The sequence below is a fragment of the Leptodactylus fuscus genome, chromosome 6 (assembly GCF_031893055.1).
Source record: "Leptodactylus fuscus isolate aLepFus1 chromosome 6, aLepFus1.hap2, whole genome shotgun sequence".
NCBI classification, from domain to species: Eukaryota; Metazoa; Chordata; class Amphibia; order Anura; family Leptodactylidae; genus Leptodactylus; species Leptodactylus fuscus.
The window spans coordinates 37,099,547-37,126,978 of NC_134270.1; the positions used below are offsets into that span (position 1 = coordinate 37,099,547).

General features: G+C 44.5%; 3 protein-coding genes across 3 annotated transcripts in view; all 3 read left to right on the plus strand.

The window, feature by feature from the left end:
- LOC142210521 (uncharacterized) overlaps positions 1–27,432 on the plus strand; it is a 297,487-nt gene that overhangs the window by 96,877 nt on the left and 173,178 nt on the right. The gene's annotated exons all lie outside the window — the stretch shown is intronic.
- Positions 1–27,432, plus strand: part of LOC142210524 (uncharacterized) — a 219,996-nt gene that overhangs the window by 41,436 nt on the left and 151,128 nt on the right. The window lies entirely within an intron of this gene.
- The window catches only part of SIK3 (SIK family kinase 3), an 81,535-nt gene that overhangs the window by 11,677 nt on the left and 42,426 nt on the right, over positions 1–27,432 (plus strand). Inside the window, exon 2 of the mRNA XM_075279727.1 lies at positions 25,988–26,104. Within this exon, the coding sequence (XP_075135828.1) occupies positions 25,988–26,104 (117 nt within the window). The remainder of the gene's footprint in view (positions 1–25,987; positions 26,105–27,432) is intronic.

Below are 27,432 nucleotides of genomic sequence, written 5' to 3' on the forward strand. Positions count from 1 at the left end.
GTTTTCCTGTTTGCCACGGGTTGACTCGAGCAGCGGTGCAGCGAGCTCGGATGAGAGCTTCCCAGTCTTTGTCTTCATAGCCCATGCCAGACTAAAGAAAACAAGGGAGGCATTGACTGGAATTCATCTAATAGAGCCTGTACAAAGCCGCCCATTATGCCAGCTTCCTGCAGTACAAAAATATTAGGTGGAGCTCTTGGTTCCATTTATCAGTGGAGCGAGTTCACTTAATTTACTTTAATTTTTGGTCAGTATCCTCGCTTCTACTTTTGCGGTGAATTTCACATGGCTATGAAACACGTGATACACTGACACCGAGCTCGAGTCTGAATCACAGTTTGCTGAATATAACCTTCATGTGCAGCAACCTTAAAGGGAACTTGTCAGGATGATTTGGGGCGCTGATCTACTCACAGGTCCTTATGGGATGGTGGTCTGGGGTCCCAAAAGGCTGTGTTGTAAAGCTGTTCAAAATACTTAGCCAGCATCAGTCCTCCTGGCGCCTGTGCAGTTCTTCAGTGAAGCCAGAGGGGTATAACCCGGTGAATACCTGCGCAGGCGATGGGACCCCCAGAGATGACTCCTCTCTAGGTAAGTGTAAAGGTGTTTGTAACGGGGTTATTTGGGACAGTAACATCGCATCCATTGCTGGTATTCTAATCCACTGCTTAGTTCACACGGGGTTCCACGTGTACACATTCAGTCACGGCTGCCACAACGGGATGCCGATGCAGTGTACCAGCATCCCGTCGTGACTTTCCTCTCCGGATTAGGCCCAAATGAATGGTGTCACGAGGCAAATCAGCTGTGGATTGCCTAAAGAAATGGCGGCTCGCTTCTTTTTCCCGTGAGCGGAAACAAACTCCTCGAAGAAAAAGGAGATGACTGGCTCCCATTGATTTCAGTGGGAGTCATTTTTTTTTTTTTCATCAGGATTTTGACGCGGATTCCGGATGACAATTTTGCCCCCTGTGAACTAGCCCTTAGGCAAATCCACTGGTAAGATCCGCAACATTTCCATCCCTTGTGAACGTTTTCTTCCAGTGGTTACCTGGCTCTCCCAAGTCCTGAATGGCATTATGAATAAACTGTGACTATCATCTGTCAGGCTATGTTCACATTTGTGCCAGAGTCTCTATACAAGACTGTCACAATGTCTGCCTTATATCGGCGTATGACAAGGTCTTGGACACACAGCTTTTCATCCACCACTTTCATTTTTTTTTTTAAAAAATGGACCCCATTACAGTCAATGGGGCCCATTGTTTTCCATACATATCAGCTATTTTGGTGGTGCATTCACATGTATCTACAACCACCATACAAGTTGTGCAGAAGCTGAGTTATAAGGGTATATTCATACTCCGCCGCTGTATCTGCTCATCTGACTTGCAGAAATTTGTACACGTGTGGCAGAAACTAGCCTATTAAAGGGGTTGTGCGATATCGAAAATGGGTGCAAAATAACAATAAAAGAAGCACCTGGATGTCATCATTGCAGCCAATTGTAGGATATTGGTAATATAGTAATTCTGGCTCGTGTTTTCTTTGTGTTGTCCTTACACAGTCTGATGCTGGCCACTTAAGTACTAAGGCCTGGTTCACATCTGCGTTTGGATTTCCGTTCAGGTACCTCGCCCCCGAACGGAAACCTATATGCAGTAAAAAGCGGTTACCTAAGGAAACCCGCGGACCCCATAATAAATTATAATGGTGTCCGTGTGGTTTATGCTCGGTTTCCACACGAATCATGCGGCGAGAATAGCACTGGTTGCAGGACTTTTCTCTCCGCATTTGTTCCTTGTTGTTTGTCTGAAACTGAACAACCCCTTTAAGGTCTATAACAGGCTGGTCACTAGGGGGTTACTTTGGCAGGTAGCATCCTATATGTCAGTTTCATGGATGCTGCGTTCAGTACATTTCCCTATATACATGTATGACATGCGGTATGTAGCAGAGCATTGCATTACAATTCCAGGCATCCCACAGATCTGTCCTAGCACACGAGGAGGACGCAGCGGGCCGGACACTACAGCTGTTGCCGCCTTTGGCTGTGTATTACCATGAGCTGCTGTCAGCTGACGGCTGAGCCTTGTACAGACTTCACATAGACTCATTTGTGGATGCTTTCTGTGATTGTCTGTGAACTTGGAGTATCATTGATGGGGAGGAATATGAGGCATACCAATGATCTCATGGGTGTAAGACCTTGCATTCCTCTTAAATACAAAGCAGGGTTTCTTGCAGTGACTGCGGCCTTGTTTTTCTTGATAAGTGTGTTTAAACAGGAGAGCGGTGCCTGCTGGTGCCTACAGAGCCCCGACTAGTGCGACTAGACCTTGACTAATATGTAGGGCACTTCATAGCAAGGACATTTCTGCTGCTGGGGTGTGCTCGGTGTCTGGAGCTGTCCTTATGGGATCCATATACATGCTATAGGAACAAGCAGGTATATGGCACTAATGTTCAGTTGCAGAAATCTATCTGCTGCTTGTGAGTTTGCCCAATGCCCTCTGTCCTGTCTATCTTCAGCAGTGGACCCTCCCAAATTCTGCCATGATAAAATGCCCAAAATGGGGCAGATGCCTTGGACAATTGTGGTCAAGGCATCCGAAGACCATCATATTGTATGACGGCACCACCAGATATCAATTGTCCCGATCGATTACTACTAAAAGCAGGCCTGTCTTTAGTATATTATTACACGCTGTCAGAGGCGGCATGTATGTGAAGAGATTTTATAACATACAATATTACATTAGCATTGCAGTGTTAAAAATAACAAAAAAGTCAAAAGTTTAGTATTTGTGTCATTAAGTTCTGTATTATAATTTATTAAAGGTGCTGTCCAGGCAAAAACGGACATGTTTACGTTTTAGATTGAACGGGGGCAGTGAAAAAAACCCCAAAACATCCTCCTCTTTGCATGGTGCTGCGGTGCCTCCCTGTGAAGTTTCGGTTTTCTTGGTCCTTAGCTGACGTGTGGCGGAAGTCCCAGCCGCATGTGACCGCTGAGGCCCATCAGTGAAGGGCTTGCCGTGTCACTACCTGTGACATCACGGGTCACTTGCTGAGGCAAATGATTGGCCTTGGCGGTCATGTGACCAGCTTCAGCGGAATTCAGGAAGAGACCCATGAGAAGATGCCAGAGCAGAAGGATCAGAAATGCGGCGGGAGGACCCCGGAGTAAGAGAGAGTATGTTGTTATATAATATAATAAATATATATATATATAATTACATAATACATAGAAGCTTGCTCTTAGTGCCGTATGAAAGTGGAGATTCTCATCTTAACTGCATATAAGTATCCCAATCTTGACTGTGCTTGGAACCAGTGATGTAAATCTTCTGTGCCTCCTTAGTATCATATGGAAGATGATGGGGGAGATGGCTGAATAACATGTCTACAGGCCATGTGAGATCCTGGCATGATATCCCCTGATAAATGTGACCCTCAGTGCCTGGACCTCATGTGACCTTTGTCCGGTTGGTTATTAGGGTATCCCCTGCTTATCACCCACAGTCAGTCAGATCAAGGCAGGAGTAACCCAGGTCTCCTCTTCTTGCATAGAAGCTCGACATGAATTCCCTAAGCAATCCTCTTCCCGTTGTAAATTGCAGCTCTTGACGGCGGTGAGATCTCACGGAGTGCGGCCTCTTGGGATGACATTACAGGGCTCTGGAGAATACTGTGAATTGGGTAGTCATAATTCTTCTGCAGCGGTATAAATAAGCATTACTTGGAAAACATTTCCTTGATGGTTAAAATAGTTTTTGAGGATTGAACCACTGAGGACTATTATTAGGATAGGCCATGGACTTGTGATTGGCGGCCCCTGCCGATCAGCTGTTTAAAAGGGTCATGGTGCTCGCCCTACTGAATAGAAAGCATACAGGTGGAACCTTATGATGTATACATTGAAGAGGTCTGACCATTTGGTAATTCGCCGCCAGCCTTTAAACAGCTGATCAGTAGGGTGCCAGGTGTCAGACCTCCACTAATATCCTAGGGATAGGCCCATAGATTTTTGTGGGTGTTGGTTTTTGTACACATTGGAATGGAGTTTGTAGTATGGCAATGTGATGAGGATGAAGGTCACCTATGTGCTATCGTATGGTGTCTCTGGGGCAGTGGGATATAAAAAAAAAATATTAAAAATAAGTTTAAATAAATTAAACAAAAAAAATAAAAATAAAAATACTATATATATATATATATATATATATATATATATATATATAAAAAAAATCAGACCGTTGTATAGATATCGGCCCAAAGAGAACCTGAAATCTCTGACATGTCTGTATTAGTAAATCCTACAACACAGAGTTATAAGGAGAGGTGCTGTAAACTTATTTCATGGGGAATACTATCATTTAGTAAAACAGACCTGTTAGGAGGGGTGACGGGTCCTCTTTAGGGCAATGAATCCTTTATGGGGGGGTGAGTATACTTGCTATATTACTACTGACTTCGTTTCCATGTGCTTATTTCCATATCGGTTATTTATAGAAAGCAGGGGATCCCCTTTAAAGCTATGCGTGAGCGTTTCTTCTCCATATCACTTGTCTACTGTACTTTACAGTATTTCTGATGCGTCGGCCCCGGGCGCTCAAGTAGCTGTTATTGGGCAATATTCAGATTGATGGCTGAACTGCTGAGGTTGTGGCTTTGGCTCTCACTAGTACACGCCATCAGGATCCTGCTGCAGTGCAGGCTTTATTCTACATCCAGCTCCCCTGCAGCCATCATAGACCATCTGAATGCAATGGATTTAATAGGAAGGGAGTCAATATTGCCTGTCTCACATGTACATTGATAGGGAAAGAAGGACTCGGACACTACTAATACCCAGAACTAAGAGGCTAAGTAGCTCACTGCTCAGCAGTCATCTTGGATTAGCAGGACAGGGCGGATTACAATGACAGGTAATATATATTGCCATTCACAATAGGTGATCTACACAACTCAGCGCCTCCCCTCTCAGGAGCATGCCCAAGGTTAAATCTCCCATTAAAGTCAATGGGTGAGCTTTATCAAGACTGACGCTGGAGTAAAATGCACCTAAACTATAGCAAATATGCCCCATCCATAGTCATGGCTATAGACAGCCACAGGCTGGAGCCGGCCCATTGAGGCTAATAGGAACGCTTTCTAGACCTGCCCTGTGCAGACACTGGGAGTAGATGAGCTGTGACATCCTCTGTCAGTAGTAGATGCAATGATGGGGCGCTATGGGTGTTATCTTTTATTGTGATCCAGTCTGTGATCTAGATGAGGTGACTGCTGCAAAGAAAACCTCAGAAGTGTCAAGTCTATTATTACACTTATGGAGAAATAAAGACATGGCCTGCACATCCCAATCTTATACATTCAGCTAATGCTTTTCGGCGAAATCTACAGAAATGAACATGAGGTTCTTAGTATACCTATTGATCAAAGTGTATAAGCCCCCTAGCCACTACACGGCGACCTCTGTATAGTGGGTCCCTACTCTCCTGGGTGCGGTGCTGCAGAGACTTGATAGCTGAAAAGAAAACTGCACAATATAGTATTTTAACAATATAGAGGGTGACATGGAAAATATAATATAAAAAATCTGTTTACCATAAAAACTTGATATGGGATAGGTCTGGGCCACACGATTCAGCTGCGCTCTCTCCACTGTAGAAATGACATGCTGCTTTGTAGTAAAGAGGCTTCCGCTGACACCCGAGTCCCCCACCCATCTTCAAATAATGTACTATTCTAAGAATATTTAGGATTATTGAGCCTGTTGAGCTCCTGTGATGCTGCCTGGTTTCTGGTATATGGCAGTCTGCTGGTTGGTACGGTAGCCCCTACTGTGTGATCATCTTCTTGGTACATAGTCCGTACAATGTAGTCTTCTTGGTACATAGTCCGTACAATGCAGTCTTCTTCTTGGTACATAGTCCCTACAATGTAGTCTTCTTGGTACATAGTCCCTACGTTGCAGTCTTCTTCTTGGTACATAGTCCCTACAATGTAGTCTTCTTGGTACATAGTCCCTACGTTGCAGTCTTCTTCTTGGTACATAGTCCCTACAATGTAGTCTTCTTGGTACATAGTCCCTACATTGCTGTCTTCTTCTTGGTACATAGTCCCTACAATGTAGTCTTCTTGGTACATAGTCCCTACATTGCTGTCTTCTTCTTGGTACATAGCTCCTACATTGCAGTCGGCTGCTTAGTATATAGCCCTCGCTGTGCGATCTTCTTCTTAGTACATGACCCCCCGCTGTCCTATCATCTTCTTGCCCATACAATGTGGTCTTGGTACATAGTCCCTACATTGCAGTCGGCTGCTTAGTACATGACCCCGCTGTGCGATGATCTTCTTGGTACATGACCCCCGCTGTGCGATCTTCTTCTTGGTACATGACCCCCGCTGTGCGATCTTCTTCTTGGTACATGACCCCCTCTATGCTATCTTCTTGCCCGTACAATGTGGTCTTGGTACATGGCCCCTACAATGCAGTGAGTGGATGATTTGCAGCGGCATGCTTGCTGATATGCAGAGTGTGTTCCTTGTCTTGAAATTAAATGAAAGTTGGAATATAAGGCCCATGGGAGGCAACTAATGAATTTTAGTATCTGGGAATGTAGGGAAAGCAAACGAGGGAGGGATGTTCAGTGACTCTTAATAAACAAGCCTCACACATCATGTTTGTTCTCTAACTATAGATAGTGTTGCCTGGAGACTCTCTCCTGTTAGAGTTGGGGGTTTTCCTGGGCCAGGATATATAGGTATAGGTTATCAGTATGAGGTCTGTACATATGTGTCGCCTTATACCCCTGCTGATCTCCTCCATCACATGCCACGGGCACATGGCCAAGCTGCAGGTCATTCCCACTGAAATCAATGTGATTGAGATACAGCCCTCTGCTTGGTATGGAGAACCTGAATGATGGAGAGCCGGACTAAAACTGCAATGGGGTCTGCCAGGTATCTGTAGTTTTCATACTGACAGCGACTGATAGAAGTGTCCGCTGTCTAGTCATAGGTAAATAGAGCTAATAAGTGGACTGGCTTGTACCAGGGGTCCTGCAGCTGAGCCCACAGCAAGATGGAGCAGGACTCCTTTCTTTCAATGTCCTGCTTTGATATCTGCCCCCCATTGAATACCATTTTCGGCCGAGTGAGCATACCCCTTATACTGCAGATCTGCAGCGGAAATCAATCATCCCTTATAGATATCTATCCTGGATCTGATCACGACTGTCAGGCTATAGAAAAATAGGAGTCAGATTGGGTTGCTGTTGCAGATTTCAGAGCCCTGGTTTTTCCATCCGAACAGTCCACATTACAGATGCACCTTAGGATTTCCTGCTGCAAAATCTGGAGATTTATATACAGGCCGATTAAATTAATGGCTGTGACTCTGGTTGTCACCTACCCACCCCATAGCCTACATATATTACTGAATACAATGCCAGGTGATAGAGACTGCCAAAACTGTAGTGACGTTGCAAATTGTTGTGTGACACACGGCTGCACAACCCCACATCAAAGAGCCGTCTACCCGCGGTAACAACATCTGCCTGCAGAAATCAGCGCTGTGCTGTGCGTTGTACAACAGATGTGCCGTGTGGTCACTTATGGCCACCAGATAATATCTGACACTGTACAGGTGGGGAGGATTTGGTGCAGCATGTCATGAATTGAGTACATTGATATTGAGGAGCCTTGGATTTTTCCTGTCAGGGATTTCTGGATTTTGTTGAATGCAGTTGCATTTTTTTCCCCCTTCCTTCTGAGACAAGAGGATGCACAGCATGAGTGTGTAGTGCGTGTACAGTACGTGTGCGATGCTCTGCGCCAGCCACTAGCTGCACTTATTGTGTATTTGGTCTCCAGGCAACACATAGATCAGATGCTCTGACGCTTCCTGGAAACTGCATTCCTGGTGCGAGACTGACACCGGGAACGGCTTTTTTTCTTTCTCCAGCAAGCCTCTCTCTACCCACTCTGTGCCCATGCTGTACAACCAGCTGCCGTACCCACAGCCACCCACAGCTCTAATAAGGCTGTTTACCTGTTCCCTGCACTTCTTATGTCACCAGCCCTGGTTCCGGCCAAGCTAGTGCCCTGTAATATTAAGGATTGACACGCCCTCAGCTAGGCCCGAGTTCACGCTATGCTCTGTATTTTGCAGAATGACCATTTTTACTAACCTAATCCATAGTAGAAGCTGCTCTTTCTGCATGTCAGGGTAGGTTTCTGCTGGCTACACAGTCACAGATCTGCACGACGGGTCTGGTCAAGATGTAAGAATTCTGGTATCTCCAATATTATGCAATACTGGCCTCTGCCCGTGACTTTGTCTGCGTGTTGTTGGTGTTGATGATCTCCCCATATTCAGCAAATTGCTGCCATCGATGGTTTGGCTGCTAATGTGTTTCGGCAGCTCTTAAGCTGAACTTGTTCCTCACGCCGTGCCTGTGATTGTTCCGGCATCTCAGCAACTCGCTGGAAAACCATGTAATGAGCATGTTGTTGGTGCTGATCATCCACATCAACTCTGTTTACTTTTGGCTTCCTTGATAGCTGTTGTTGTTTTAGAATTTAGCGACAAATTAGATTTTTATTTTTCCCGGCATGTTTAAAAGTAGGAAACTGCCAATTTGGATTAAAGGTGTTCTCCCATCCAGTGTAAAAAACACTGTACACTAAGAAAGCACGTGGTCGTGTGCATAGTGTAAAACCTCAGTTTCCAGGGACTTTGCACAATCTGACTCCTTTACAAGTGGTTGATAGCCTTGAACAGTCAGAAGCAGTAAATATTCTCTAATTCATTGAAAAGCCATTGATTAGTGTTGAGCGAATAGTATTCAATCGAATACCTCGCCAGCATAGGAATGCGTGTAATCGGCCCAACACCAAGGATTAAACACATCGAATATATGTATATTTTTTTGCTAATGTCCTCCAAAATCAGCGGGCTCAGGTGAAAGAGGGATCTGGTTTGTTAAATTTCAAAACCTGATCCTCAAGTTCTCGGCCCGTCACTCACCCCTCTCTATCGAAAAAACATGCACATTCTGCTATACCAAATATGCCTGTATGTCGAGAAGGAAGGAGCAATAGCTGCTGGGCATTTGTTCAGATGTTAGCTATTGATAGTGTTTGGGGTTTTCCCATCTCTATCACAGCAGTTTGCCTGCTATTTCTTCTTCTTCTTACTTCCTGTATTCTTCTACAAGCTGGTGGGCCATCTTAGAGATGAGTGAGTACTGTTCGGATCAGCCAATCCGAACAGCACGCTCGCATAGAAATGAATGGACGTAGCCGGCACGCGGGGGGTTAGGCGGCCGGCCGCCATCAAAGCGGAAGTACCAGGTGCATCCATTCATTTCTATGGAGCGTGCTGTTCGGATCGGCTGATCCGAACAGTACTCGCTCATCTCTAGACACTATGAAGTATCACAATGACAATAAACGTTACCTTTACCATGAGAGATTATTTATGATTACTAGAAGAAATAATGTAATATACATGTACTGTGCACATTTGATTTTCATTACATAGGTTTGGAGAACAAGTACATCCTGCCAGGGCAGACAACAGACTTGCTGTAAACACAATGTTATCTTTGTGTTTACATAGAGAGATAACACACTGTCCAAACCTTTGTCAGCAAACTGCAATTAGCTAAACTGATTGCCAAGCCGTAGAGCAGAATATAACGGCTCTGAGGGCAAGCGTGATCTGAGAACTTAGCCCCCCTCCCCTCCAGAGAGCAGTGAGTCATGTAATCTGTCCTATGCAAGATAAGGACAGATACAGGGCTGGGACCAAGAAAACTATGTGCAAACTATGGAAGGAATGATTTCACATAGCAGTCGTGACAAATACTGAGTCCAAGCCCAAGCATATCAGCCCAGCCCACAGATAGGTAAGTCAGGGTCTCCTGTCAATCATGTTTTTCCCTTGTGAATTGCTCCCTCTGTCACTGAGATGTCACATTTTTGACATCTGAAGCAATGAGGCTGCTCCTCCAAAGAAGTAAAATTGCAACAAGCTGCGATATATCGGCAATAGAAGCTCACAAGGGAAAACTCGGGTCAGAGTTTGTGCACCAAGTGGTAGAACAGACTTGTTTAGTCAAGGAGCCGCCTGTTTGCTTCCCTTGCCTTTCACCATACTCTGTAAAGTCTTTGCTAATAGCAGACATCTGTCCTGTCAGATTTTTCTCCTTCTCTACCGTGACTAGCTTAGACCCCGTTCACAGTAGTAGTAAAGTCTCTGTTGCAGATGCCTTCACATTTGAAGGAATCAATAGCAGTGGGTGCAAAACAACATCTTTATAACACCTGACAAACCCCAATATAAGGGGCGTCCCTCTGTGCCATTGGTTTCTGTCCCCTGGTTTCCGTTATAAATGGAAACCACAGAGCAGGTGTGAACAGAGCCTTGAAGAGAGAGTCATTGAAATGTATGGATTTTTTCTAAAGTGTATTTATTAATAAAGTATTTTGTTCTCTGCTCTGTTTACTTCCTGGAACCTCAGCGAAATGACTCCCCGCATGGCAGAACTACTGTCTAGTCCAGTCCAGTCCAGTCCATGGATTGTGGTATGTGAGATGAGCAGTAGCATCATCGGATAACCTTTGGTCCTCGCTACGCTCTGTGACTGATGTTGAAACTTTCCCTTTTGTGTCTGAGGCAGAATAATGGCCTGTCATTGATCCTCTGCCTACCAGTGATAGTGAGCGGATATTCAATTTCACTGCAGGCTGTAAAATGAGATGTTTACCGATACGGTGTGTAGATGTCAGCGCCTGGGAAAACAGCAAAACCTATACTGTATTAGGCTAAAGTTATGATGTAAAGGGGGTTTTCTGGTACTTTAATATTACATAAGTAATATAGTAGATGAGGTTAGATGAAGACTCGGGTACATTAAAGGGGTTGTCCCCATCTCAATGATCCTACAGTATCTATTCTGGTAGCTTATGTAAATTTAAGACTTTTCCTAAATATATTGTTTTAGAAATTCTGCTTTGTTTGCATGCTATGCGACCTTATTCCTCCCAAATGTGTACACATTCGTTGCTACAACCACAGACCTATAGGACAAGTGACATCACCCACTCACTGCTCTTGCCGCAGTTTGCTGATAAAACCTGGTCTGTTATCTCTCTATGTAAACGCACAGATAACACTGTACAGTTCCATTCTGTACAAGTCCATTCTGTACAAGCATCTGCATATTATCTGACCTGCATAAGTTGTTCTGTGTCCCGTTCAGCAAGAGGGAGGATGAGGGGAGGGAAATACAGGAAGCGAGAAGAACAGACTGCAGGCAAAGCTGTTGAAACACTGAGATGGGAAGATATATATTTTTTTTTTCCAGAGAGTTTTGCTTGTTCCAAATAGCCGCCATGGACTTCTCTATTACGCCGTGCCCTTCCATGCTGCTGCATGTGGTCCTATATGTCACCGTACCCTTGCCATCTGCAGTGAATTAGGCACAGTGGGCATGTATGTGCGCTCATAACTTCTCCCGCCATGGCAGGCAATCATTGGCGGGCCGTCCCTGTGCTGATGAATGGCATTAGCCCGTACAGCCGACAAGATGGTCACTGGATTAATCTCCGCACATTAGAGCTTGTGCCTTTGCTGCGGGCGCAGGAAACTGCAGGCCGTCTTATTTATTATCCGGCTTCTGAATTATTTAATTAAACAACCTTATAATTAAGTGTCTGTTTTCACACTGTCCTTCTGGGACTTCATTCACATTGCTGCGCACGCTCTTTCCTAGACGGAGTTAACTCCATGTTGTCTGTGCAGCAGCCACCAAGTCTTCTGCTCTAGCCTCTGTTTAACCTGTTCTGCGCCCCCTCGAGGTGTTGACATCCGGAACGTTGAACCCCTGAAGGACTGTTTTACATGCTATTTTTAATTTTTAAAATATTTTTTTACATTACTTGCAAAAAAATGCCGTGAGCTTCAAGCATATTTCCATCACTGTACTTCCTGTTTGGTGTTATAAGTTTGTTGTATTGTTGAATTTTTAATTTTTTTTTTCTGTTGAAGCCAATGGGAAAAATGCCAGAAAACACTCCTTATGTAGATCAGCCAAAAACATAACCGCTCTAGAAAAAATAAGCCACTAAGGCTGAGTTCACACACAGTTTTTTGGTCAGGAAAAATCCGCTCCGGAGTCGTTTTTTGAGGCGTTTTCCGCCTGAATAAATCAATGCAAGTCAATGGGAGGAGAAAAATTCGCTTGGCATTTTTTGAGGCTTTTTTTTGTCAAACGCCTCAAAAAAAAACGCTAGCGGTTTTTCTGCCTCCCATTGATTTTTTTTTTCAGGCGGAAAATGCCTGAAGAATGGACATCGCTTCTTTTTTTCCGCTAGCAGGAAAAAAAAAAAGTTACATAAGACTGTATGGTGCGCTGTTTTTTGGAGACTGATTTTGAGGTGGATTCCTGACCAAATTTCTGAACACAAACTCTGTGTGAACTCAGCCTAAAAATTCTCAAAAATCTTGTATTGGTACTCCTATTAATTTGCTGTTCCTCTGTTGTTCTTCCTGAAAATAAACGTCAATCAGACATTGCTATTCCTCTAGTTGGAGGAGGGGAGGGATCTATACCTGGACCCAAATCCCCTAGTAGAATGGAGTAGTGGTCAAGCATGTGGTCGACTGTCTTAGGATGTCCCATAAGATGGAGCGCACAAGCTTAGCGGAGAGAACTGTCCTGCAAGGAATCCAAGCGGACCCCATTATAGTCTATGGTGTCTAGAGCCGCCCCCTTCCCTCCCAGTATGATGATCCTGGACAACCCCTTTAATTTGTCACCCAGCTTTCCTAGAAATAGGTATCTGAAGAAAAAAGGCGGATTATGATTTTACGCGTCCACTCTTTACTATTCTATAATTTCATCGTATTTGTTGGTCATAGCGTCTGTGCTGCGGCTATCACCCCTGACTGTAGGATTTAGTTACTTTCTCGTTGACTAAGGTGGCGGACAATTCACCGTTTCTATTTGGATGCATTCTTAATACCGTTGGTATTTTCGGGCCTTCCCACATAGTGTCTGTCATTTCTGTCTTCTCCGTGGAGGTGTCTGACAGATTTTAGCGTTTCATGATACATTGTATGGCACTTGCATGTATAACGCTGCAATCTGTCCTCGTGCTGGCCCAGGCATGTGAGCTGTACGGTAAATATGGCCGCCTCCTCCTTCCCCTGTGATGCAGACTGTGGGAGGAATACCTTCTTTGCATTGATAGAAGAAGGCGTTATGTGGGAAAGATGTGTACCTCACTGGAGATCTTATGTAAAGGATGAACTGAGCTGAATGTGACATCTTATCGGATTCCCTCCGGCTGTAGGGTTCTGGGGTACACACATGACTGTTCAAGGAGTGTGTGTGTGTGTGTGTGTGTTAAGATTGGGCTGGATTTCAAAACACCTAGATTTTTTTTTTTTTTTCTTTCTTGGAGGGGAGATAAGATGTCCCCAGACAGCAGTTCTGACCCGAGCCGAGCATGCGTGTGTGAGGGGTTACTATCTAATGCGTATGACCAGCTTTACTTGAAGAGGGTACTACTGCTGGCAGCCGGGGTATTCGCGCGGCCCCTTTTGAGACTGGTTGGTGACTGTTAACGGGATTTTCACTCCATAAGGATACAGCTACACAGTATGATAACATTGCACAAATATTGCATACTTATTGGGGCAAATTTACTATTGTGTGCTACGTTTCATTTTTTTAGGTGCTTTTTTTTCTGCTAGCTTGGGGGGAGGGGATACCATAAATGATAAGTGGGTATGACTTGGCAAGGTGCAAATTTTGGCACAAACTAGGCCATCCATAGGACTAAAGGGTTCAGGCTGGATACTTATAGACTCTCCTTAAGATAGGTTATCAGTATCAGATTGGTGGAGACAAGATAAGATAATCCTTTAATAGTCTGACCATGGGTAGAAATTCAGTGTGTTATAGCAGCATGGATAATCCAATAATAATATAGAATACAACATACAAAAAGATCAGATAAAAGATAAAGGGAAGAAGTTAGAAGTAGGAATATCACAACTTCAGGATGTTTCAGTTCTCTGTATGGAATAATCTGCACTTAGTCCGGTGTTGGTTGTACATCCTAACCGCAGTGGGAAGGAAAGATCTCCGAATCTCAATAGCAAATTCTCACACTTGGGGTGGAGCAGTCGGTCACTGACAGTACTGCCCAGTACTATCACGGTCTCATCATGGGATGGGAGTTATTCTCCAGTATGGAGCTCACCACAGACAGTATCCTTCTGTCACCCACCACCTGTACTGGGTCCAGGGGCCTCCCCAGGACAGAGCTGGCCCTTCTAGACAACTTGTTGAGCCTATTCCCCCCCCCCCCCCCAGCAGGCGACTCCAAAGAATATGCTTGATGCCACTACAAAGTTGAAAGAAGAGCCCCCTGGACGCCACAGGCCCTCATCCTCCTAAAGGGCACTTGTTAGGGCCGTTTTCATTGGAATGTGACTGTCACCCCTTTAATGAAATGTGTCTTTACAGCACAGTGTGCTTTACTACAGGAAATCTCTCATATTTTCATTATGAAATTAGCTTTTTTTTTTATATAAAGAACAACAAACCCTTTGGTTTGTCATTGCCCTTCTTTCTACTATTGATGGTGATGTTTAAGGGTAGTGTCAGCAGAACCCAGAATATCAGCCCATCCACATAGATAGGTTACATAGATGGGTTAGGGGCCCCTGAATCAAGCCATGTTTTCCCCTTGGTGAAATATTGCAAATTGGTTCTCTGATGCAACAATGATTCAATGGGCTCAAAGAAGGAAGAGGCAACACCCTTATTGCCCCCAAAGATTTCCTTTGCATATTCAAAGAAATGGCGATATGTCTGCATTGGAGGCAACGATTCACAAGAGGAAAACCACGTCAGGTTTGGGTCACTTGAATTGTTGAATTTGTTGATATAGGATGATACGCTGGGTCCTGGTGACACTCCCTTTAAGTTCACTGTTGGCAGTAAAATGAGATACTTTTTGGACAGTCTGGAGTTTTTCCTGCAGTGCTGACCTCTTATGGCCCAGTACGAAACTGCTGTTCAACAAATCAGTGTTTGGGTACATAGGTAACAAAACAAAGCAGCTATTTAATACAAAAAAAACCAAAAACCCTAAGTCTAGGGCCCCATGTAGTGAAAACCTCAGCATGTCCATTATACCTACGTACATGCTGGCATCTTCCGTATAATAAGGGCAGTGAGTCCGCAGAGAAATACTGTGTGAAAAACCACAATGTGTTGCCACCACCGTTTTTTTTCTCGGCTGCGGCTTGATACACAGGGACTTTTATTTTTGTTGTATGTTTTTATATACGGTAATTCTGATTTAGATTTTTTTTTTTTTTTTGAATATCACAAATGACAATATTTGTGGCATTTGGCCTAAAGTGACTTGCAAGATTCCAGTTGTATTTTAGTAGGGTGAGGCCATGGCAATCTTTTCTAGGTGTAAACTAAATGGGCTACAAATGTGCCTGCCTTCTCTCAGATGATAAAGGGATCCTATCATTAGAATCCCTTTAACTAATACCACGTAGGAATAGAATCCCTTTAACTAATACCACGTAGAAATAGCCTTAAGAAAGGCTATTCTTCTCCTAACTTTAGAATTCTTCTCCGCGCCGCCGTTCTGTAGATATCCCGTTTTTTCTCAATGTGCTGATGAGCCTCCAGACAGCACAGTGGGTGTTTCCCCCATGCTCAAGCAGCACTGGTGGGCGGTCCCTGCACTGCTTGAAAACTTTCCAACGCCTCCTCCATCTTCTACAGCCGTGCTTTCCGCTGTGTCCTCTGCACTGTCTTTGGGTGTAAATCCAGCGCATGCGCGGTCGGCTCTGGCTTCAGGCAGAACATACTGCGCATGTCTGTTCGGACCGTTTTACCGTGGCCGAGCGTAGTGTTCCTGTAATGCGCCGAATTTACATCTTGAAGACAACGCAGAGGGCGCCGCTGTAGAAGATGGAGGTGGTGCTGGAGACTTTTCAAGCATCACAGGGGACGCCTCCAGTGCAGTCTAGAGACGCATTAGTATACAGAGAAAAAACAGGATATTTACGGAACGGCGGCGCGGAGAAGAATATCCTTTCTTAAGGCTATTCCTACGTGGTATTAGTTAAAGGGATTCTAATGATAGATTCCCTATAAATCTGATGCATCTGTACACTGTTCAGTTTAGGATTATACAACCTAGTAGAGATAGGGGTTACCCCTCATGATCAGTGGGGGTCTGATTTCCGGGACACACAGCTCCCGTGAGTGAGCAGGGCTCCGATTCTCCCATCCTGATGGAGTGGCAGGCTAAACCAGAATTTAGTAAATCTCCCGTACTGTATTCTTCTGGGTAGCTCAGTTGTTTAAAATTGGAAAGTCTCAATACATAAATGGACTGTTCAGCTTTGGCCCCCTCCATTATTTATTTGCATTCACTTCATGTCGATCTCCATCCTTAGTTGTCCATAGTCTCTGTTTAGGTCTATATGTGGCGGTAGAGAATAGCGCCTGTACGAGGCTCGGAGCAGCGGTAAGAATAGCCGACTGCTTTGCAGAAAACTTTGTGCATGTTTGGAATAGTTTCCCAGCAGAAGTGACAGAGTAATACAGTAAAAAATCTTAAAATGTTTAAAAAAAACCCGCGACCTATTCCAAACAATTAATACTCCCTCCAAATAACCGTGGGACTTTACAGTACAGTGGAAACTGAGTGCTCGCTGCTTCTCGTCTGCCAGGACTTGGGAGCATGTCAGCGCTCTTGACATGGCTTTTTTTGTACTTTATCGGGAAATTACTTATGACGGGGGATTTCTTATCTTTTGACGTCTTGCAGAATCTAACAGTGAATTTTATGTTAACTTTTCACATGTGCAAATTTGGTCTCGAGGAAAGAACAGAATTCTGATGTAATTTGCACCCAAAAAAAAAAATGCATGCGCTTTACACCTAACTTTCTATGTGTTTTAGGTTAAGGCCCAACACGACTGTTTTGGAAATCACAGTGTGTATTATTCTGCAGTGTGTGTATGGGATTTGTTAGAATCCCATCCACTTCGCAGGGGCTATAAAACACTGCGGGGACCTCGGCCCTTGACACTTTTTACCATTTCTGTTCCTTGTCCAACAGGTGTGCAGGGTGGGGCAAACTGCACCAAGAAATGCATCAAAATTACGGGCCTGAATTTTGCCAAAAACGGAGGGAGCTAATAAGTGGTGTTATGTTAGACTAGACGGTGTCCGGTTAGATTAGGATTGCCTTATCTGCCCCAGTGTGTATGAACCCTCATTGGACACACTGCAGAGCAGCGTTCATAATAGGACATGGCGGTGCCCACTACAGCCGCCACAGGTTACCTTATGTAACTCCTATCTACATATTGTCTCTTACACTTTACAATAGTGTTTCTTGCTATTCATATGAAAAAAACAAGCCCGGTTCCTATGTGTTGATTCTGGAGAGCGAGACAGGAGTTTCACTTGTACGAGCCATTACTGGTTCCCTTTATGTCTCTGCAGATGAAGCGTCATCTGCTCTGGCGAGACCATTATAGCATTCCCATAAAGCCACCCTAGTTATAAATTGCAAAGAAACCTTGTTAAGTTTACCCGCTTGACCTTTTAAGGGCTCGTTCACACGGGGCACGGAATGGCGGATTTTGGTCCTGATTGTGATGCGGGAAGCTGCGTCAGAGTAGGACCAAAATGCGCCTGTCGCGGCTTCCCTCTCTGGAGTAGGCCCAAATGAATGGTCATGCATGTCTTCCCAATGTCTCCTGTGGGAGGAAAGTATTGGACACGGTTAAAAATGGAGCATGTCCGATCCTTTCTTGTCCCTGACATCCCCCACTACAGAGATACTTGGTCAGCTGGTTTGACTGACTTGACTCTTACATGCCTGGAGTCCTTTACAATATTTCCACGACTTGCACCTGGTTATAGGACACAATGCTGAATTTCCACCAGCCATCTCTGCAGGTTTTCCCTCCCCCCCACCAGGTCTCCTCCCTGGCATTGTAGAGGTCCTCTTGTGCTGTTGGTTTTCATGGCAGCGTGTGAATGCCACCACCATACATTGCAGTCTGTAGATTTGCGACGTCGTTTCGTGTATATCCAGCCTACCGTGGGTGTTGGATGACTCGCCATTCGTTGCGCTCTTAGTCTCAGTGTTACCAAGTTCTATCACTAATACCTTCTACTTAATAATCCCTTTTTTGTTTGACCTAATTTCTTCTTTGTGGCTGCCATGTGTCTGTGCCAGCGCTCCGATACCCAGGGGTGATTCCTGAGCATCTTGGCATCTTCTTGCTCCATAGTGAAGCCAGTTTGGGAGTGTAATCGTGTAATACCTCAGCGGCTCAGTGTGTTCTTCACTACTCCAGGCAACAAAATTAACACCATAATATCTGGAACATGACACAAATGTCCAAGGTAAATCGCCTACAGACTTCTAGTAATGAATGCCGAACATGGTTCTGCTTGTCCTACAAAATTACCAGGGTGTGGTAGTGAGTAATATGGAAATAAGGCACTAAATTATTGTAAAACCTGCCATGCAAGTAGAGATCCAGCAGTTTGTATATATAATATATAATATATATGTGTCTGTGCAGTCTTAGCATTGCCTACTTGAATAGAATCTCTCCTGATATTTGTTAATGAAAACTTAGAACTCTGCTTTGTGATGTTCCTCTGTTACTCTTCCTGGAAATGTATGAAGAAAGTAACAGATGGATGATTTGCCTTGTCACCGGGGCATTCCCTTGCCCGATATGACCCTATCCAATCCGTGCTCATAAAGTTAGGCTCTGTTCACGTCTGCTTTTGTGCCTGCGCCCAGCTACACCCCTGCCGCCAGTCTCTGGGCCACCCCACCCCACAGGCAGACTCCATGCAGCACTATATCATGAACAAATCTCAAAAAATTCACCTTAGCCAATGGCCTTAGTCAGAGGACTGGGAAACAGGAGGCAGATCCTTTGTGCAGTCTCATGCTAGAACAGCTGGCCCAAGTAGGGGGAGCACTGGTACCAAGGCAAAACAAACAAAAAAAAGCGGTCAGAATTTTCATGCAACATTTTGTAGGAGATAAACACACAGCCCGCACATCCCAGTATTCTATATAGATCTTATAGTTCAAAGCAAAATCTAGAAAAATTTTCTTGAAAATAACATAGAACCGAGCTTCTGGTGTCATATGAAAGAGGACGTTCTGAGCTTTCCAATCTTTACTAAAAGTTGCCCTTCTAAATGTATTCTTTACAGAGATGTAGCTGGTTGGGAAATGTATATACAGCTGCCTAAATATATCCTGACTGTGTGTTCACCCACGATGGTGCTGGAAATAACATAAGTAGACCTGCAACCTTGGTGTCGTATGAAAGGAGCCAGAATCTGTTAGGCCCGGCTCACATTTGCACATTCGGGGTTCAGCTTGGGGACCCCCCAAACGGTAACCTAATCTTTATAAAAAAAACAAACGGTTACTTCAGGAAACTAGCAGACCCCATAGACAATATTGGGGTCCATGTGGTTTATGCACAAAAAATGCAGAGAGAAAACTGCTGTTTGCTCATGGGAGAGGGGAACGGAATAACCCGAACTTTGATATGAACCGGGCCTTAATATATAGTATATTACAGCTACATTTTACTTAGGCTTGGTTCACTCTAACGTTTGGGTCTCCATTCTTTTGTTCCGCTTAGGGACCCTCAAAAAACGGAAACCCAGTGTGCTTCAAAAACAGTTACCCACAGACACCATCTATTACAATGGAGTCCGCCAGGTTTAAGCCCGAGCAGAATGGAGAACAGAATCCCTGAATGGAGACTGTATGCTAGTGTGAACCCAGTCTGACCCTTTAAGTCGGTGTTTTCTTTGGTCTCTGTGCTTGTATACTGCAGTCACTTTTCTGACCCATAGCCGTATTCACAGCCTTCTTTAGAAAGGGCAGGCTGCGTTCCCGAACGACTTGGAAACCTGTATGTGAGGGATCTATTCACAGGTAGTCAATGGCCGTCCTGTAGCCACATATCATCTCTGCTTTTGCTCAGCGGCCGCTGTCACCGTGATGCCGTGTTACATGTTCTGTGATAATGGGAGGTCTGTGCTCGGCCTGTTTTCAGAAGCGGCACAGGCAATGAAATAATGGCAGCAATAAGAGGCATACGTCGCCTTTTGACCCAGCATGTGCATGGACGTGTGTCATTCAGTCTGCAGTGTAAGAGCTGGGCATTATCAGAGATTGATCGCTGCAAGGTGAAAGCACTCTAGTGCGGCTAACCCGCCACAGCGTCGTCGCTCAAGGGATCCTCTGACTTTTGTCCTTGATCTTTCTTGCGGTTTCTGCGTCTACTTGGCTTTTGATACTACGGAGTGAATGGTAATACTTGGAAATAATGAACAGAATACAAAGCTGGAACCTTCCACATCTATGTGTGTGTGTGTGTGTATATATATATATATATATATATATATATATATATATGCACACATATAATTTGCTAGTAGATACCACCAACCTTGTTGCTTTACAATATTGTAGTACAGATGGAGAGAACCTGTAGGTCATGCCCTATAGGGAGAGTCACTGGGTTAGTTCTCCAATGTTACATCACTATACTAGGTTCCGGTGCATGGCAGGCCCAGTAGTGCGTTTATTGGGGAGGGTGACAGATATGGGACCTCCAGCCATCTGCTCTAGACCTATCCTAAAGATATGTCACTAACAGTAAAGTTCGGAAAACCCTTTTTAGGGCCCCCTCGCACGGAGTATATGCTCGCTGATTGTGAACGTGTAACACGTTCCGAATCAGCGGCGTTAAAACAGATCCCATTGCTTTCTATGGGAGCCGGCATACGTGCGCTCCCCATAGACATGAATGGGCTGCTTTCTCCCTATTGCTTTCATTGTGATACGTGCGTATCTATATGAGTCTCCTATGCTTGAGCCTCTACACTACATCTCTGGTCACTTATACATAAATGTAGGGATGTATTGTTTTTCTTCGTCATGGTCAAAAGATTTTCCACATTGTGTTCCTAAAACCGCCCAGTAGTTCGGAAAAAGTGCTTGGTGTAATTTTCATCATCCCTGTAATGTTTGTGTGTGCAGTAACGCTTGAGCATATGTTTTTTGTTGCGTTCCGTATGTTTAACTTCCCAGGCCACGTATTGAAGGGTTGCGTGCCATGAACTGCGTCTCTTGGTTCAAGCTATTAGGTTAAACAGACGTGGCGCGGTCTAGGAAGTGACCCATGAAGAAGCCGGTGGATTGTAGATATGCAGACAATGTCTACCATCCAGCTTGATGTGAAGGTATTTCAGCCTAAGGCTAGGCTCACGTCACGTTCTTACTGTATAACTCACGTCTATGTTTAGAAAAAAAGAAAGTGTGATACAAAGAGATGCCGTGAAAAGGATATCCAGTCAACTTACACTAATTAAAAAAGAAGTCTACCACGCTTTTTTGAGATGTATATTAGAGATGAGCGAATAGTATTCGATCAAATACCTCGCTTCCATAGGAATGCGTGTAAGCGGCCGAACACCAAGGGGTTAAGCGCAGTGAATATTTGATGCGCTTAACCCCTTGGTGTTTGGCCGCTTACACGCATTCCTATGGGAGTGGGGTATTCGACCGAATACTATTCGCTCATCTCTAGTATATATGTGTAAGGCTATATCATGTTTTTACTGCATGCACCCATAAAAAAATAAATATATATATACTGTATATATGTGTGTGTGTGTGTGTGTGTGTGTATATATATATATATGTATGTATCAGAATAAAAACTGATAATTGGAAAAGCATCAGTTTTGCATAGACTTCTAAAAAAATCATATTTGTTGAAAACTTGGCAGAACACTATAAAAAACCCCCAAACAATGTCCAATATCCTGCCATGAGCTCGAGACCCCTCTGTTATTTCCATACAAGGGAGGAGCTAAGTGGCTGGCCAACGCCTCTGATTCTGGGGGTTACCTTAATAAAATAATGGGAATTAGATTTAGTAGTTCCAGGCCCAGATCGTAATGAGGGAAAATGTCTGACGGAGGCCATTAGGAGGAGGGAAGGAAATATTGGTGCCATTCTGATAATTGCGCCTTATAGGGGGTATTAATCAGCACCGTTATCAGACGCCTGCCAAAACAAGAATTTATAAGAGGTTGTAAATCTCTGGGAGATATAAATACTTCCACCCTTTCCTTCTGTGAAAGGGAAGTAAATACCCCAGGGAGTGTGGACAGTCCCTGATGGTGACATTATGTCAGCGTATGGTGACCTTAAAGGAAAATGCACACTAAATAATTATAAAAATACTAGCCTCTGCCCGCGACTTCGTCTGCGGATTGTTGGCGTTGATGATCCGCCTTCTTTTCAGCAAATTGCTGCCGTCAATGGTTTGCCTGCTCTGGCTTTTCGGCAGCTCTAAAGCTGTCCTGCTGAACTCGTTCCTCACGCCGTGCCTGTGATTGTTCCGGCATCTCAGCAGCTCGCTGGGACGCTATATAATGAACGTGTTGTTGTCGTTGATGATCTGCCTGCTCCGGCGTTTCTGCAGGTGTCAAGCTGGCTTGCCACTGAACTCATTCCTTGCGCTGTGCCCGTGATTGTTCCGGCATCTCAGCAGCTTGCTGGGACGCCATATAATGAGTGTGTTGTTGGCATCGATGATCCCCCTGGGCTCCGCTTGAAGAGAACTGACTTCTGGCTACCTTCACAACTTTCGTTGTTTTACAATTTTGCGGTAAATTAGATTTTCTTTTTCCCAACATGTTTAAAATTGGCAAACTGCCTATTTGGATTAAGGGTGTTTTCCCATCCAGTGCGTCAGCACTGCCTGCAGCAGATCAGATAATATACAAATGAATGTACAGAATGGACTGAGGGTTAGTGTGTGTTTACACAGAGAGATAACAGACCTGGCGTTGTCAGAACCTGAGATAAGCTGCTGCAAGAGCAGTGTAAATAGTATGTGAACATAAATTCATAACAGTCTTGAAGCCAAGTCATTTACCGGGATAAAAAGTGGCCTATGTGTTAATCGAGGTTACAATCTATCTATGTGCCAAATTTCATTCAAATCCGTTCAGCTGTTTTTGTGTGATTGACTAACATCCAATATTATAATATTGATAGGATCTAAAGATGTCCTTTGTGATCCCCTTCCCCCAACTCTTTTGGTCCTGTTTTGTGTTATATGCCTGTTAAAACTTACACAAGAATTTTTTTCTATTTGTTTGTGTCCAAAAAGCTGAACCTTGTCTACCCTTCTTCTCCTCACTTTTAGACAACTAGCTGCAGCAGGAGCCTCCCCTCCATGCCCTTTCTATATTGGGGCAAAAAAAAAAAAAAGCCCCCCCCCCCCCCCCCCCACACACACACACACTTAATTGTTTCCTAGCACTAAAATGTAGCATATCTGCCAGAAAGGAGTAACCCCTTCCTGTGTCCTCCAGTGACTGCGTGTGGACAGGTAGACAAGGCTTTCATGGGCTTAGGAGTCCTGTCAGAATTTAATTCCCCCCCCCCCCCCCCAACCCCCACATATATTCTTTCATCCACTAGTTTGGACTTTAAAGGGATCCTGTCGCCTGAAAAATGCATCTAATCTGCAGGCGGCATGTTATACAGCTGGAGGAGCTGAGCAGATTGATGTATAGTTTTGTCTGAAAAGATTCAGTGTAACCTGTCATTTATCCATTAAGATCTGTGATATTGCTATGTAAAGAAGTCTAGGAGGCGGTCCTAGGTTTCTGTTTACACTGATAGCTCCGCCTTCTCAACTTAGAACGAGCAGCGATCTCAATAGATAAATGACAGGCTATACTGAATCTATATCCCATAAAGCTATATATCAATCTGCTCAGCTCCTCCTGCTCTATAACATGCTGCCTGCAGATAGAACAGCATTTGGTTCCCTTTAACCCCTTCCTGCACCTCCCCATAACTGTAGTTCAAGGTACCGAGTTGGGTTGAGCACCTTGATACACAGATATGCACAGTGATCGAATGGGCTCCTAAGTTGGACCGGTGCGGAAACCTGATGTCAATGGCTAGCTGGGCTTCAGCTGAAGTGCCCGGGATTGTCTAGAGCTGTGGTCAGTCGTGACCATAGTGTTAGAACAGTTTTCCCATTCACATGCCTGTATAAGGATCATGGGGTACTGATGACTGAGGCCTAACAAAGTCCTCTGGGCCTGCCGTGCTTGGTCTGAGACACAGTCTGCGTATAGGCCGCATTTACCAACCAGACTGTGGTGAATTGACATGCTGAGTAGGAGGGGGTTAAATATTCGCCGAGTGTTTCCCATCATAAATCCTGTTATGACACACTCCATTTCTTACCGTCTTTACCTATGTTCCAAATTTTATAAAAATAAAATAAAACCTACTATAAAATGGTGATTTTACTTCCCTAGCAGAATAGTCTTGTTAAAGGTTATATGGCCTGCGAGGGAAATAGGTGAGGGGGCACAGAAGACGCCTGCTCGGCCCCGGCCTGCCCTCCTGTTCTGCGAAGGGGCCGATCCCTACTAAACAAATGCTCCATTCATTGCACTTGCAAACACCATGACGGGATGTTGTGGGGAGAGGGGCCTGTCCGGCACCAATTCACTTATCACACCGCAGTTAATCTCATGGTCACATGATAAAGGTGGTTCTGTTTGCACGCCAAGATGGCTGCCTATGTGCTCAGGCTTTACTGACCTACTTGTAAGCGTCTCAGATGACGTTTCCGTAGCTGTAACTTTCATTCATCAGCTGTAACATGAATACCTCTCGCCCCCCTGTGAGGCCTTATATATAGTAAGCTGCAGTGTGTGTCATGGCCGCATGGAACTTATCCAGGACTTTTAGCATCATAGATAACGCTCGGAGATCGTGTACACGGGAAGTCTGGGACACACGTGCCTGGAACCTTAGTCCCATGGGAGTACATGAAGTGGTCATGCCTGCACACTGCCACTCCATTTACGTGGGAGACCCAGGAACCCCTTTAATTTCATGATTAGTGGGGGACCCAGTGATTATGGATCCGATCCAGTTATGGACGAACCTCTTTTTTGCTTATTTTAGCTTGTATTTTTAAGGTTCCCTTAAGTTCCCTTCCATTAGATCTGAAACCTTCAGATGCCATAATGACGAATTCAGTATCCAGGCAGTAAGATATTCCATGACCTCAGTAGAAGAAATCCCAGGAACTTAATTTCCCATAGCAAATTTCTAGGAGCTTCGTGCTCTCTAGGGAATGGTCTGACTCTCCTGCATATAACATGTCATCGCATTACATTAGGAATTACCTTTATAGTCGTCTTATGTGTTTACAAGAGTGTAAAGAATTACAGACTTCCAAAAACTCTGCCACTTTGGTCCACAGGTTGTGTCTGGTATTGCAGCGCAGCCCCACTCAAGAGTCAGACATCTCGCAGACAAGGTTGTCTTTTGATTTCTCATGCAGTCTCTTTAAGGGGAACCTGCCTGCAGGTTTTGGGGGTACTAAACCACCAGCCTATGCAAAGATGCCCCAGTGTAGGGCTGGACAGTCATCTGAATCCATGGACGTGAATCTCCCCACATTGACTCAACATCCGTGCCATGAACGAAAGGATATAGCTATCCAGTCAGGATTTCTGATATGTGAATTTCCAAAAACCAATATTCGGTGGCATGGAGTGGTCTAGAAATAAGAGACGGGAGTCCTAAAATAATTATTAAAGGGGTTATCCAGGGAGTTGTCATTTCCTTGCCAGAAGGTTTTTTGATTGAAAAATTTCCACATAATAGGACCACTACAGTGATATGGGATTTGCGTAAGACATTGTAAAATCTGTATATTTTCTAAGACAACGTGTACATTGACTTATTTCTGCCTGTTACTTAACAATTGTGGCTAAACCTTTTTTCTTTTCTTATTAATTCCAAGGTTGCCATCAAGATCATTGATAAGACCAAGCTGGATGATGAAAACCTGAAGAAAATTTTCCGTGAGGTACAGATCATGAAGATGCTTTGCCACCCCCATATTATCCGACTATATCAGGTATGTCATTTATACATCAGTGTCGCTTACCTCAGAATTAACCTAAAAAAATTCAACTAAATCTCAGCGCATTCTGGACTTAAAGGGATTCTACCACTAAAACGCTGGTTTTTGTGCTTTAGACGTCGGAATAGCCTTTAGAAAGGCTATTCGTCTCTTACCTTTAGACGTGGTCTCCGCCGTGCCGTTCCTTAGAAATACCGGTTTTTACCGGTATGCTAATGAGCTCTCCGCAGCAATGAGGGTGGGCCCCAGCTCTCAAACGGTGATGGGGGCGTCCCCACTGCTGCCCGAGACCCTCTCTCCAGCGACGCCGCCTTCTTCACTTGCATCCTCCCCATCTCTGTCGTCTTCCTTCTTCGTAAGCTCTGACGCCTGCGCAGTCGGCTCTGCCAGCGAGACACCGGTAGAGCCGTCGGCCATATTTTCGAGGCCGCAAGACTAGGCAGGCGTCAGAGCTAATGAAGAAGGAAGACGACAGAGAGAGCGAGGATGCAGGTGAAGAAGAAGGTGTCGCTGGAGAGAGGGTCTGGGGCAGCAGTGGGGACGCCCCCATCGCTGTCTGAGCGCTGCGGCCCGCCCTCATTGCTGCGGAGAACTCTTTAGCATACTGGTAAAACCCGGTATTTCTAAGGAACAGCGCGGCGGAGACCACATCTAAAGGTAAGAGACGAATAGCCTTTCTAAAGGCTATTCCGACGTCTAAAGCAGAAAAACCAGCGTTTTAGTGGTAGAATTCCTTTAAATGAAAACTTGCTCACTGACAGTCTTAGGCTAGCTGTACGCATTAGGTAGTTGTTTGCTCCTATACACATGAAAGGGGCTGTATAGGATTTGAAAACATGGCTGCTTTCTTCTCAGAAAATGACATCACACCCCTTTGTCACATGGCCGTTCTGCAACTCTTTTATTATAACTGTGGCTTTGCCAAGTGACCAAAGGACAAGAGGTCACTTCCTGGGAGAAGAAAGCAGCCATGTTTTCTAATCTTGCGCAGCCCCTTAAGAGGATCTATTCTGTCTTCTGACTTCTTATAGTGGTGATTTAGACCGGAACCGCTATGCTGAATGTGCTGATGTGCGATATACATTTTGTATAGGGAATAAAGGTATACTGGTCTCTTTTGGGCCTCGTGAATATGTTTGACATATATGCCAGTATCTTTCTAGATCTATACACTAAACCTAGGCTCTGTACAAACAGCGTTCAAGCCCTAACATCTGTGGGGAAAGGCAGGCATGACATGATGTATAAATCTCGTCTGTCCTTACACCAGAGTGGAGCAGCTCCGATTCATTCATGTTGACCTACTGTTTATAGATAGGCTT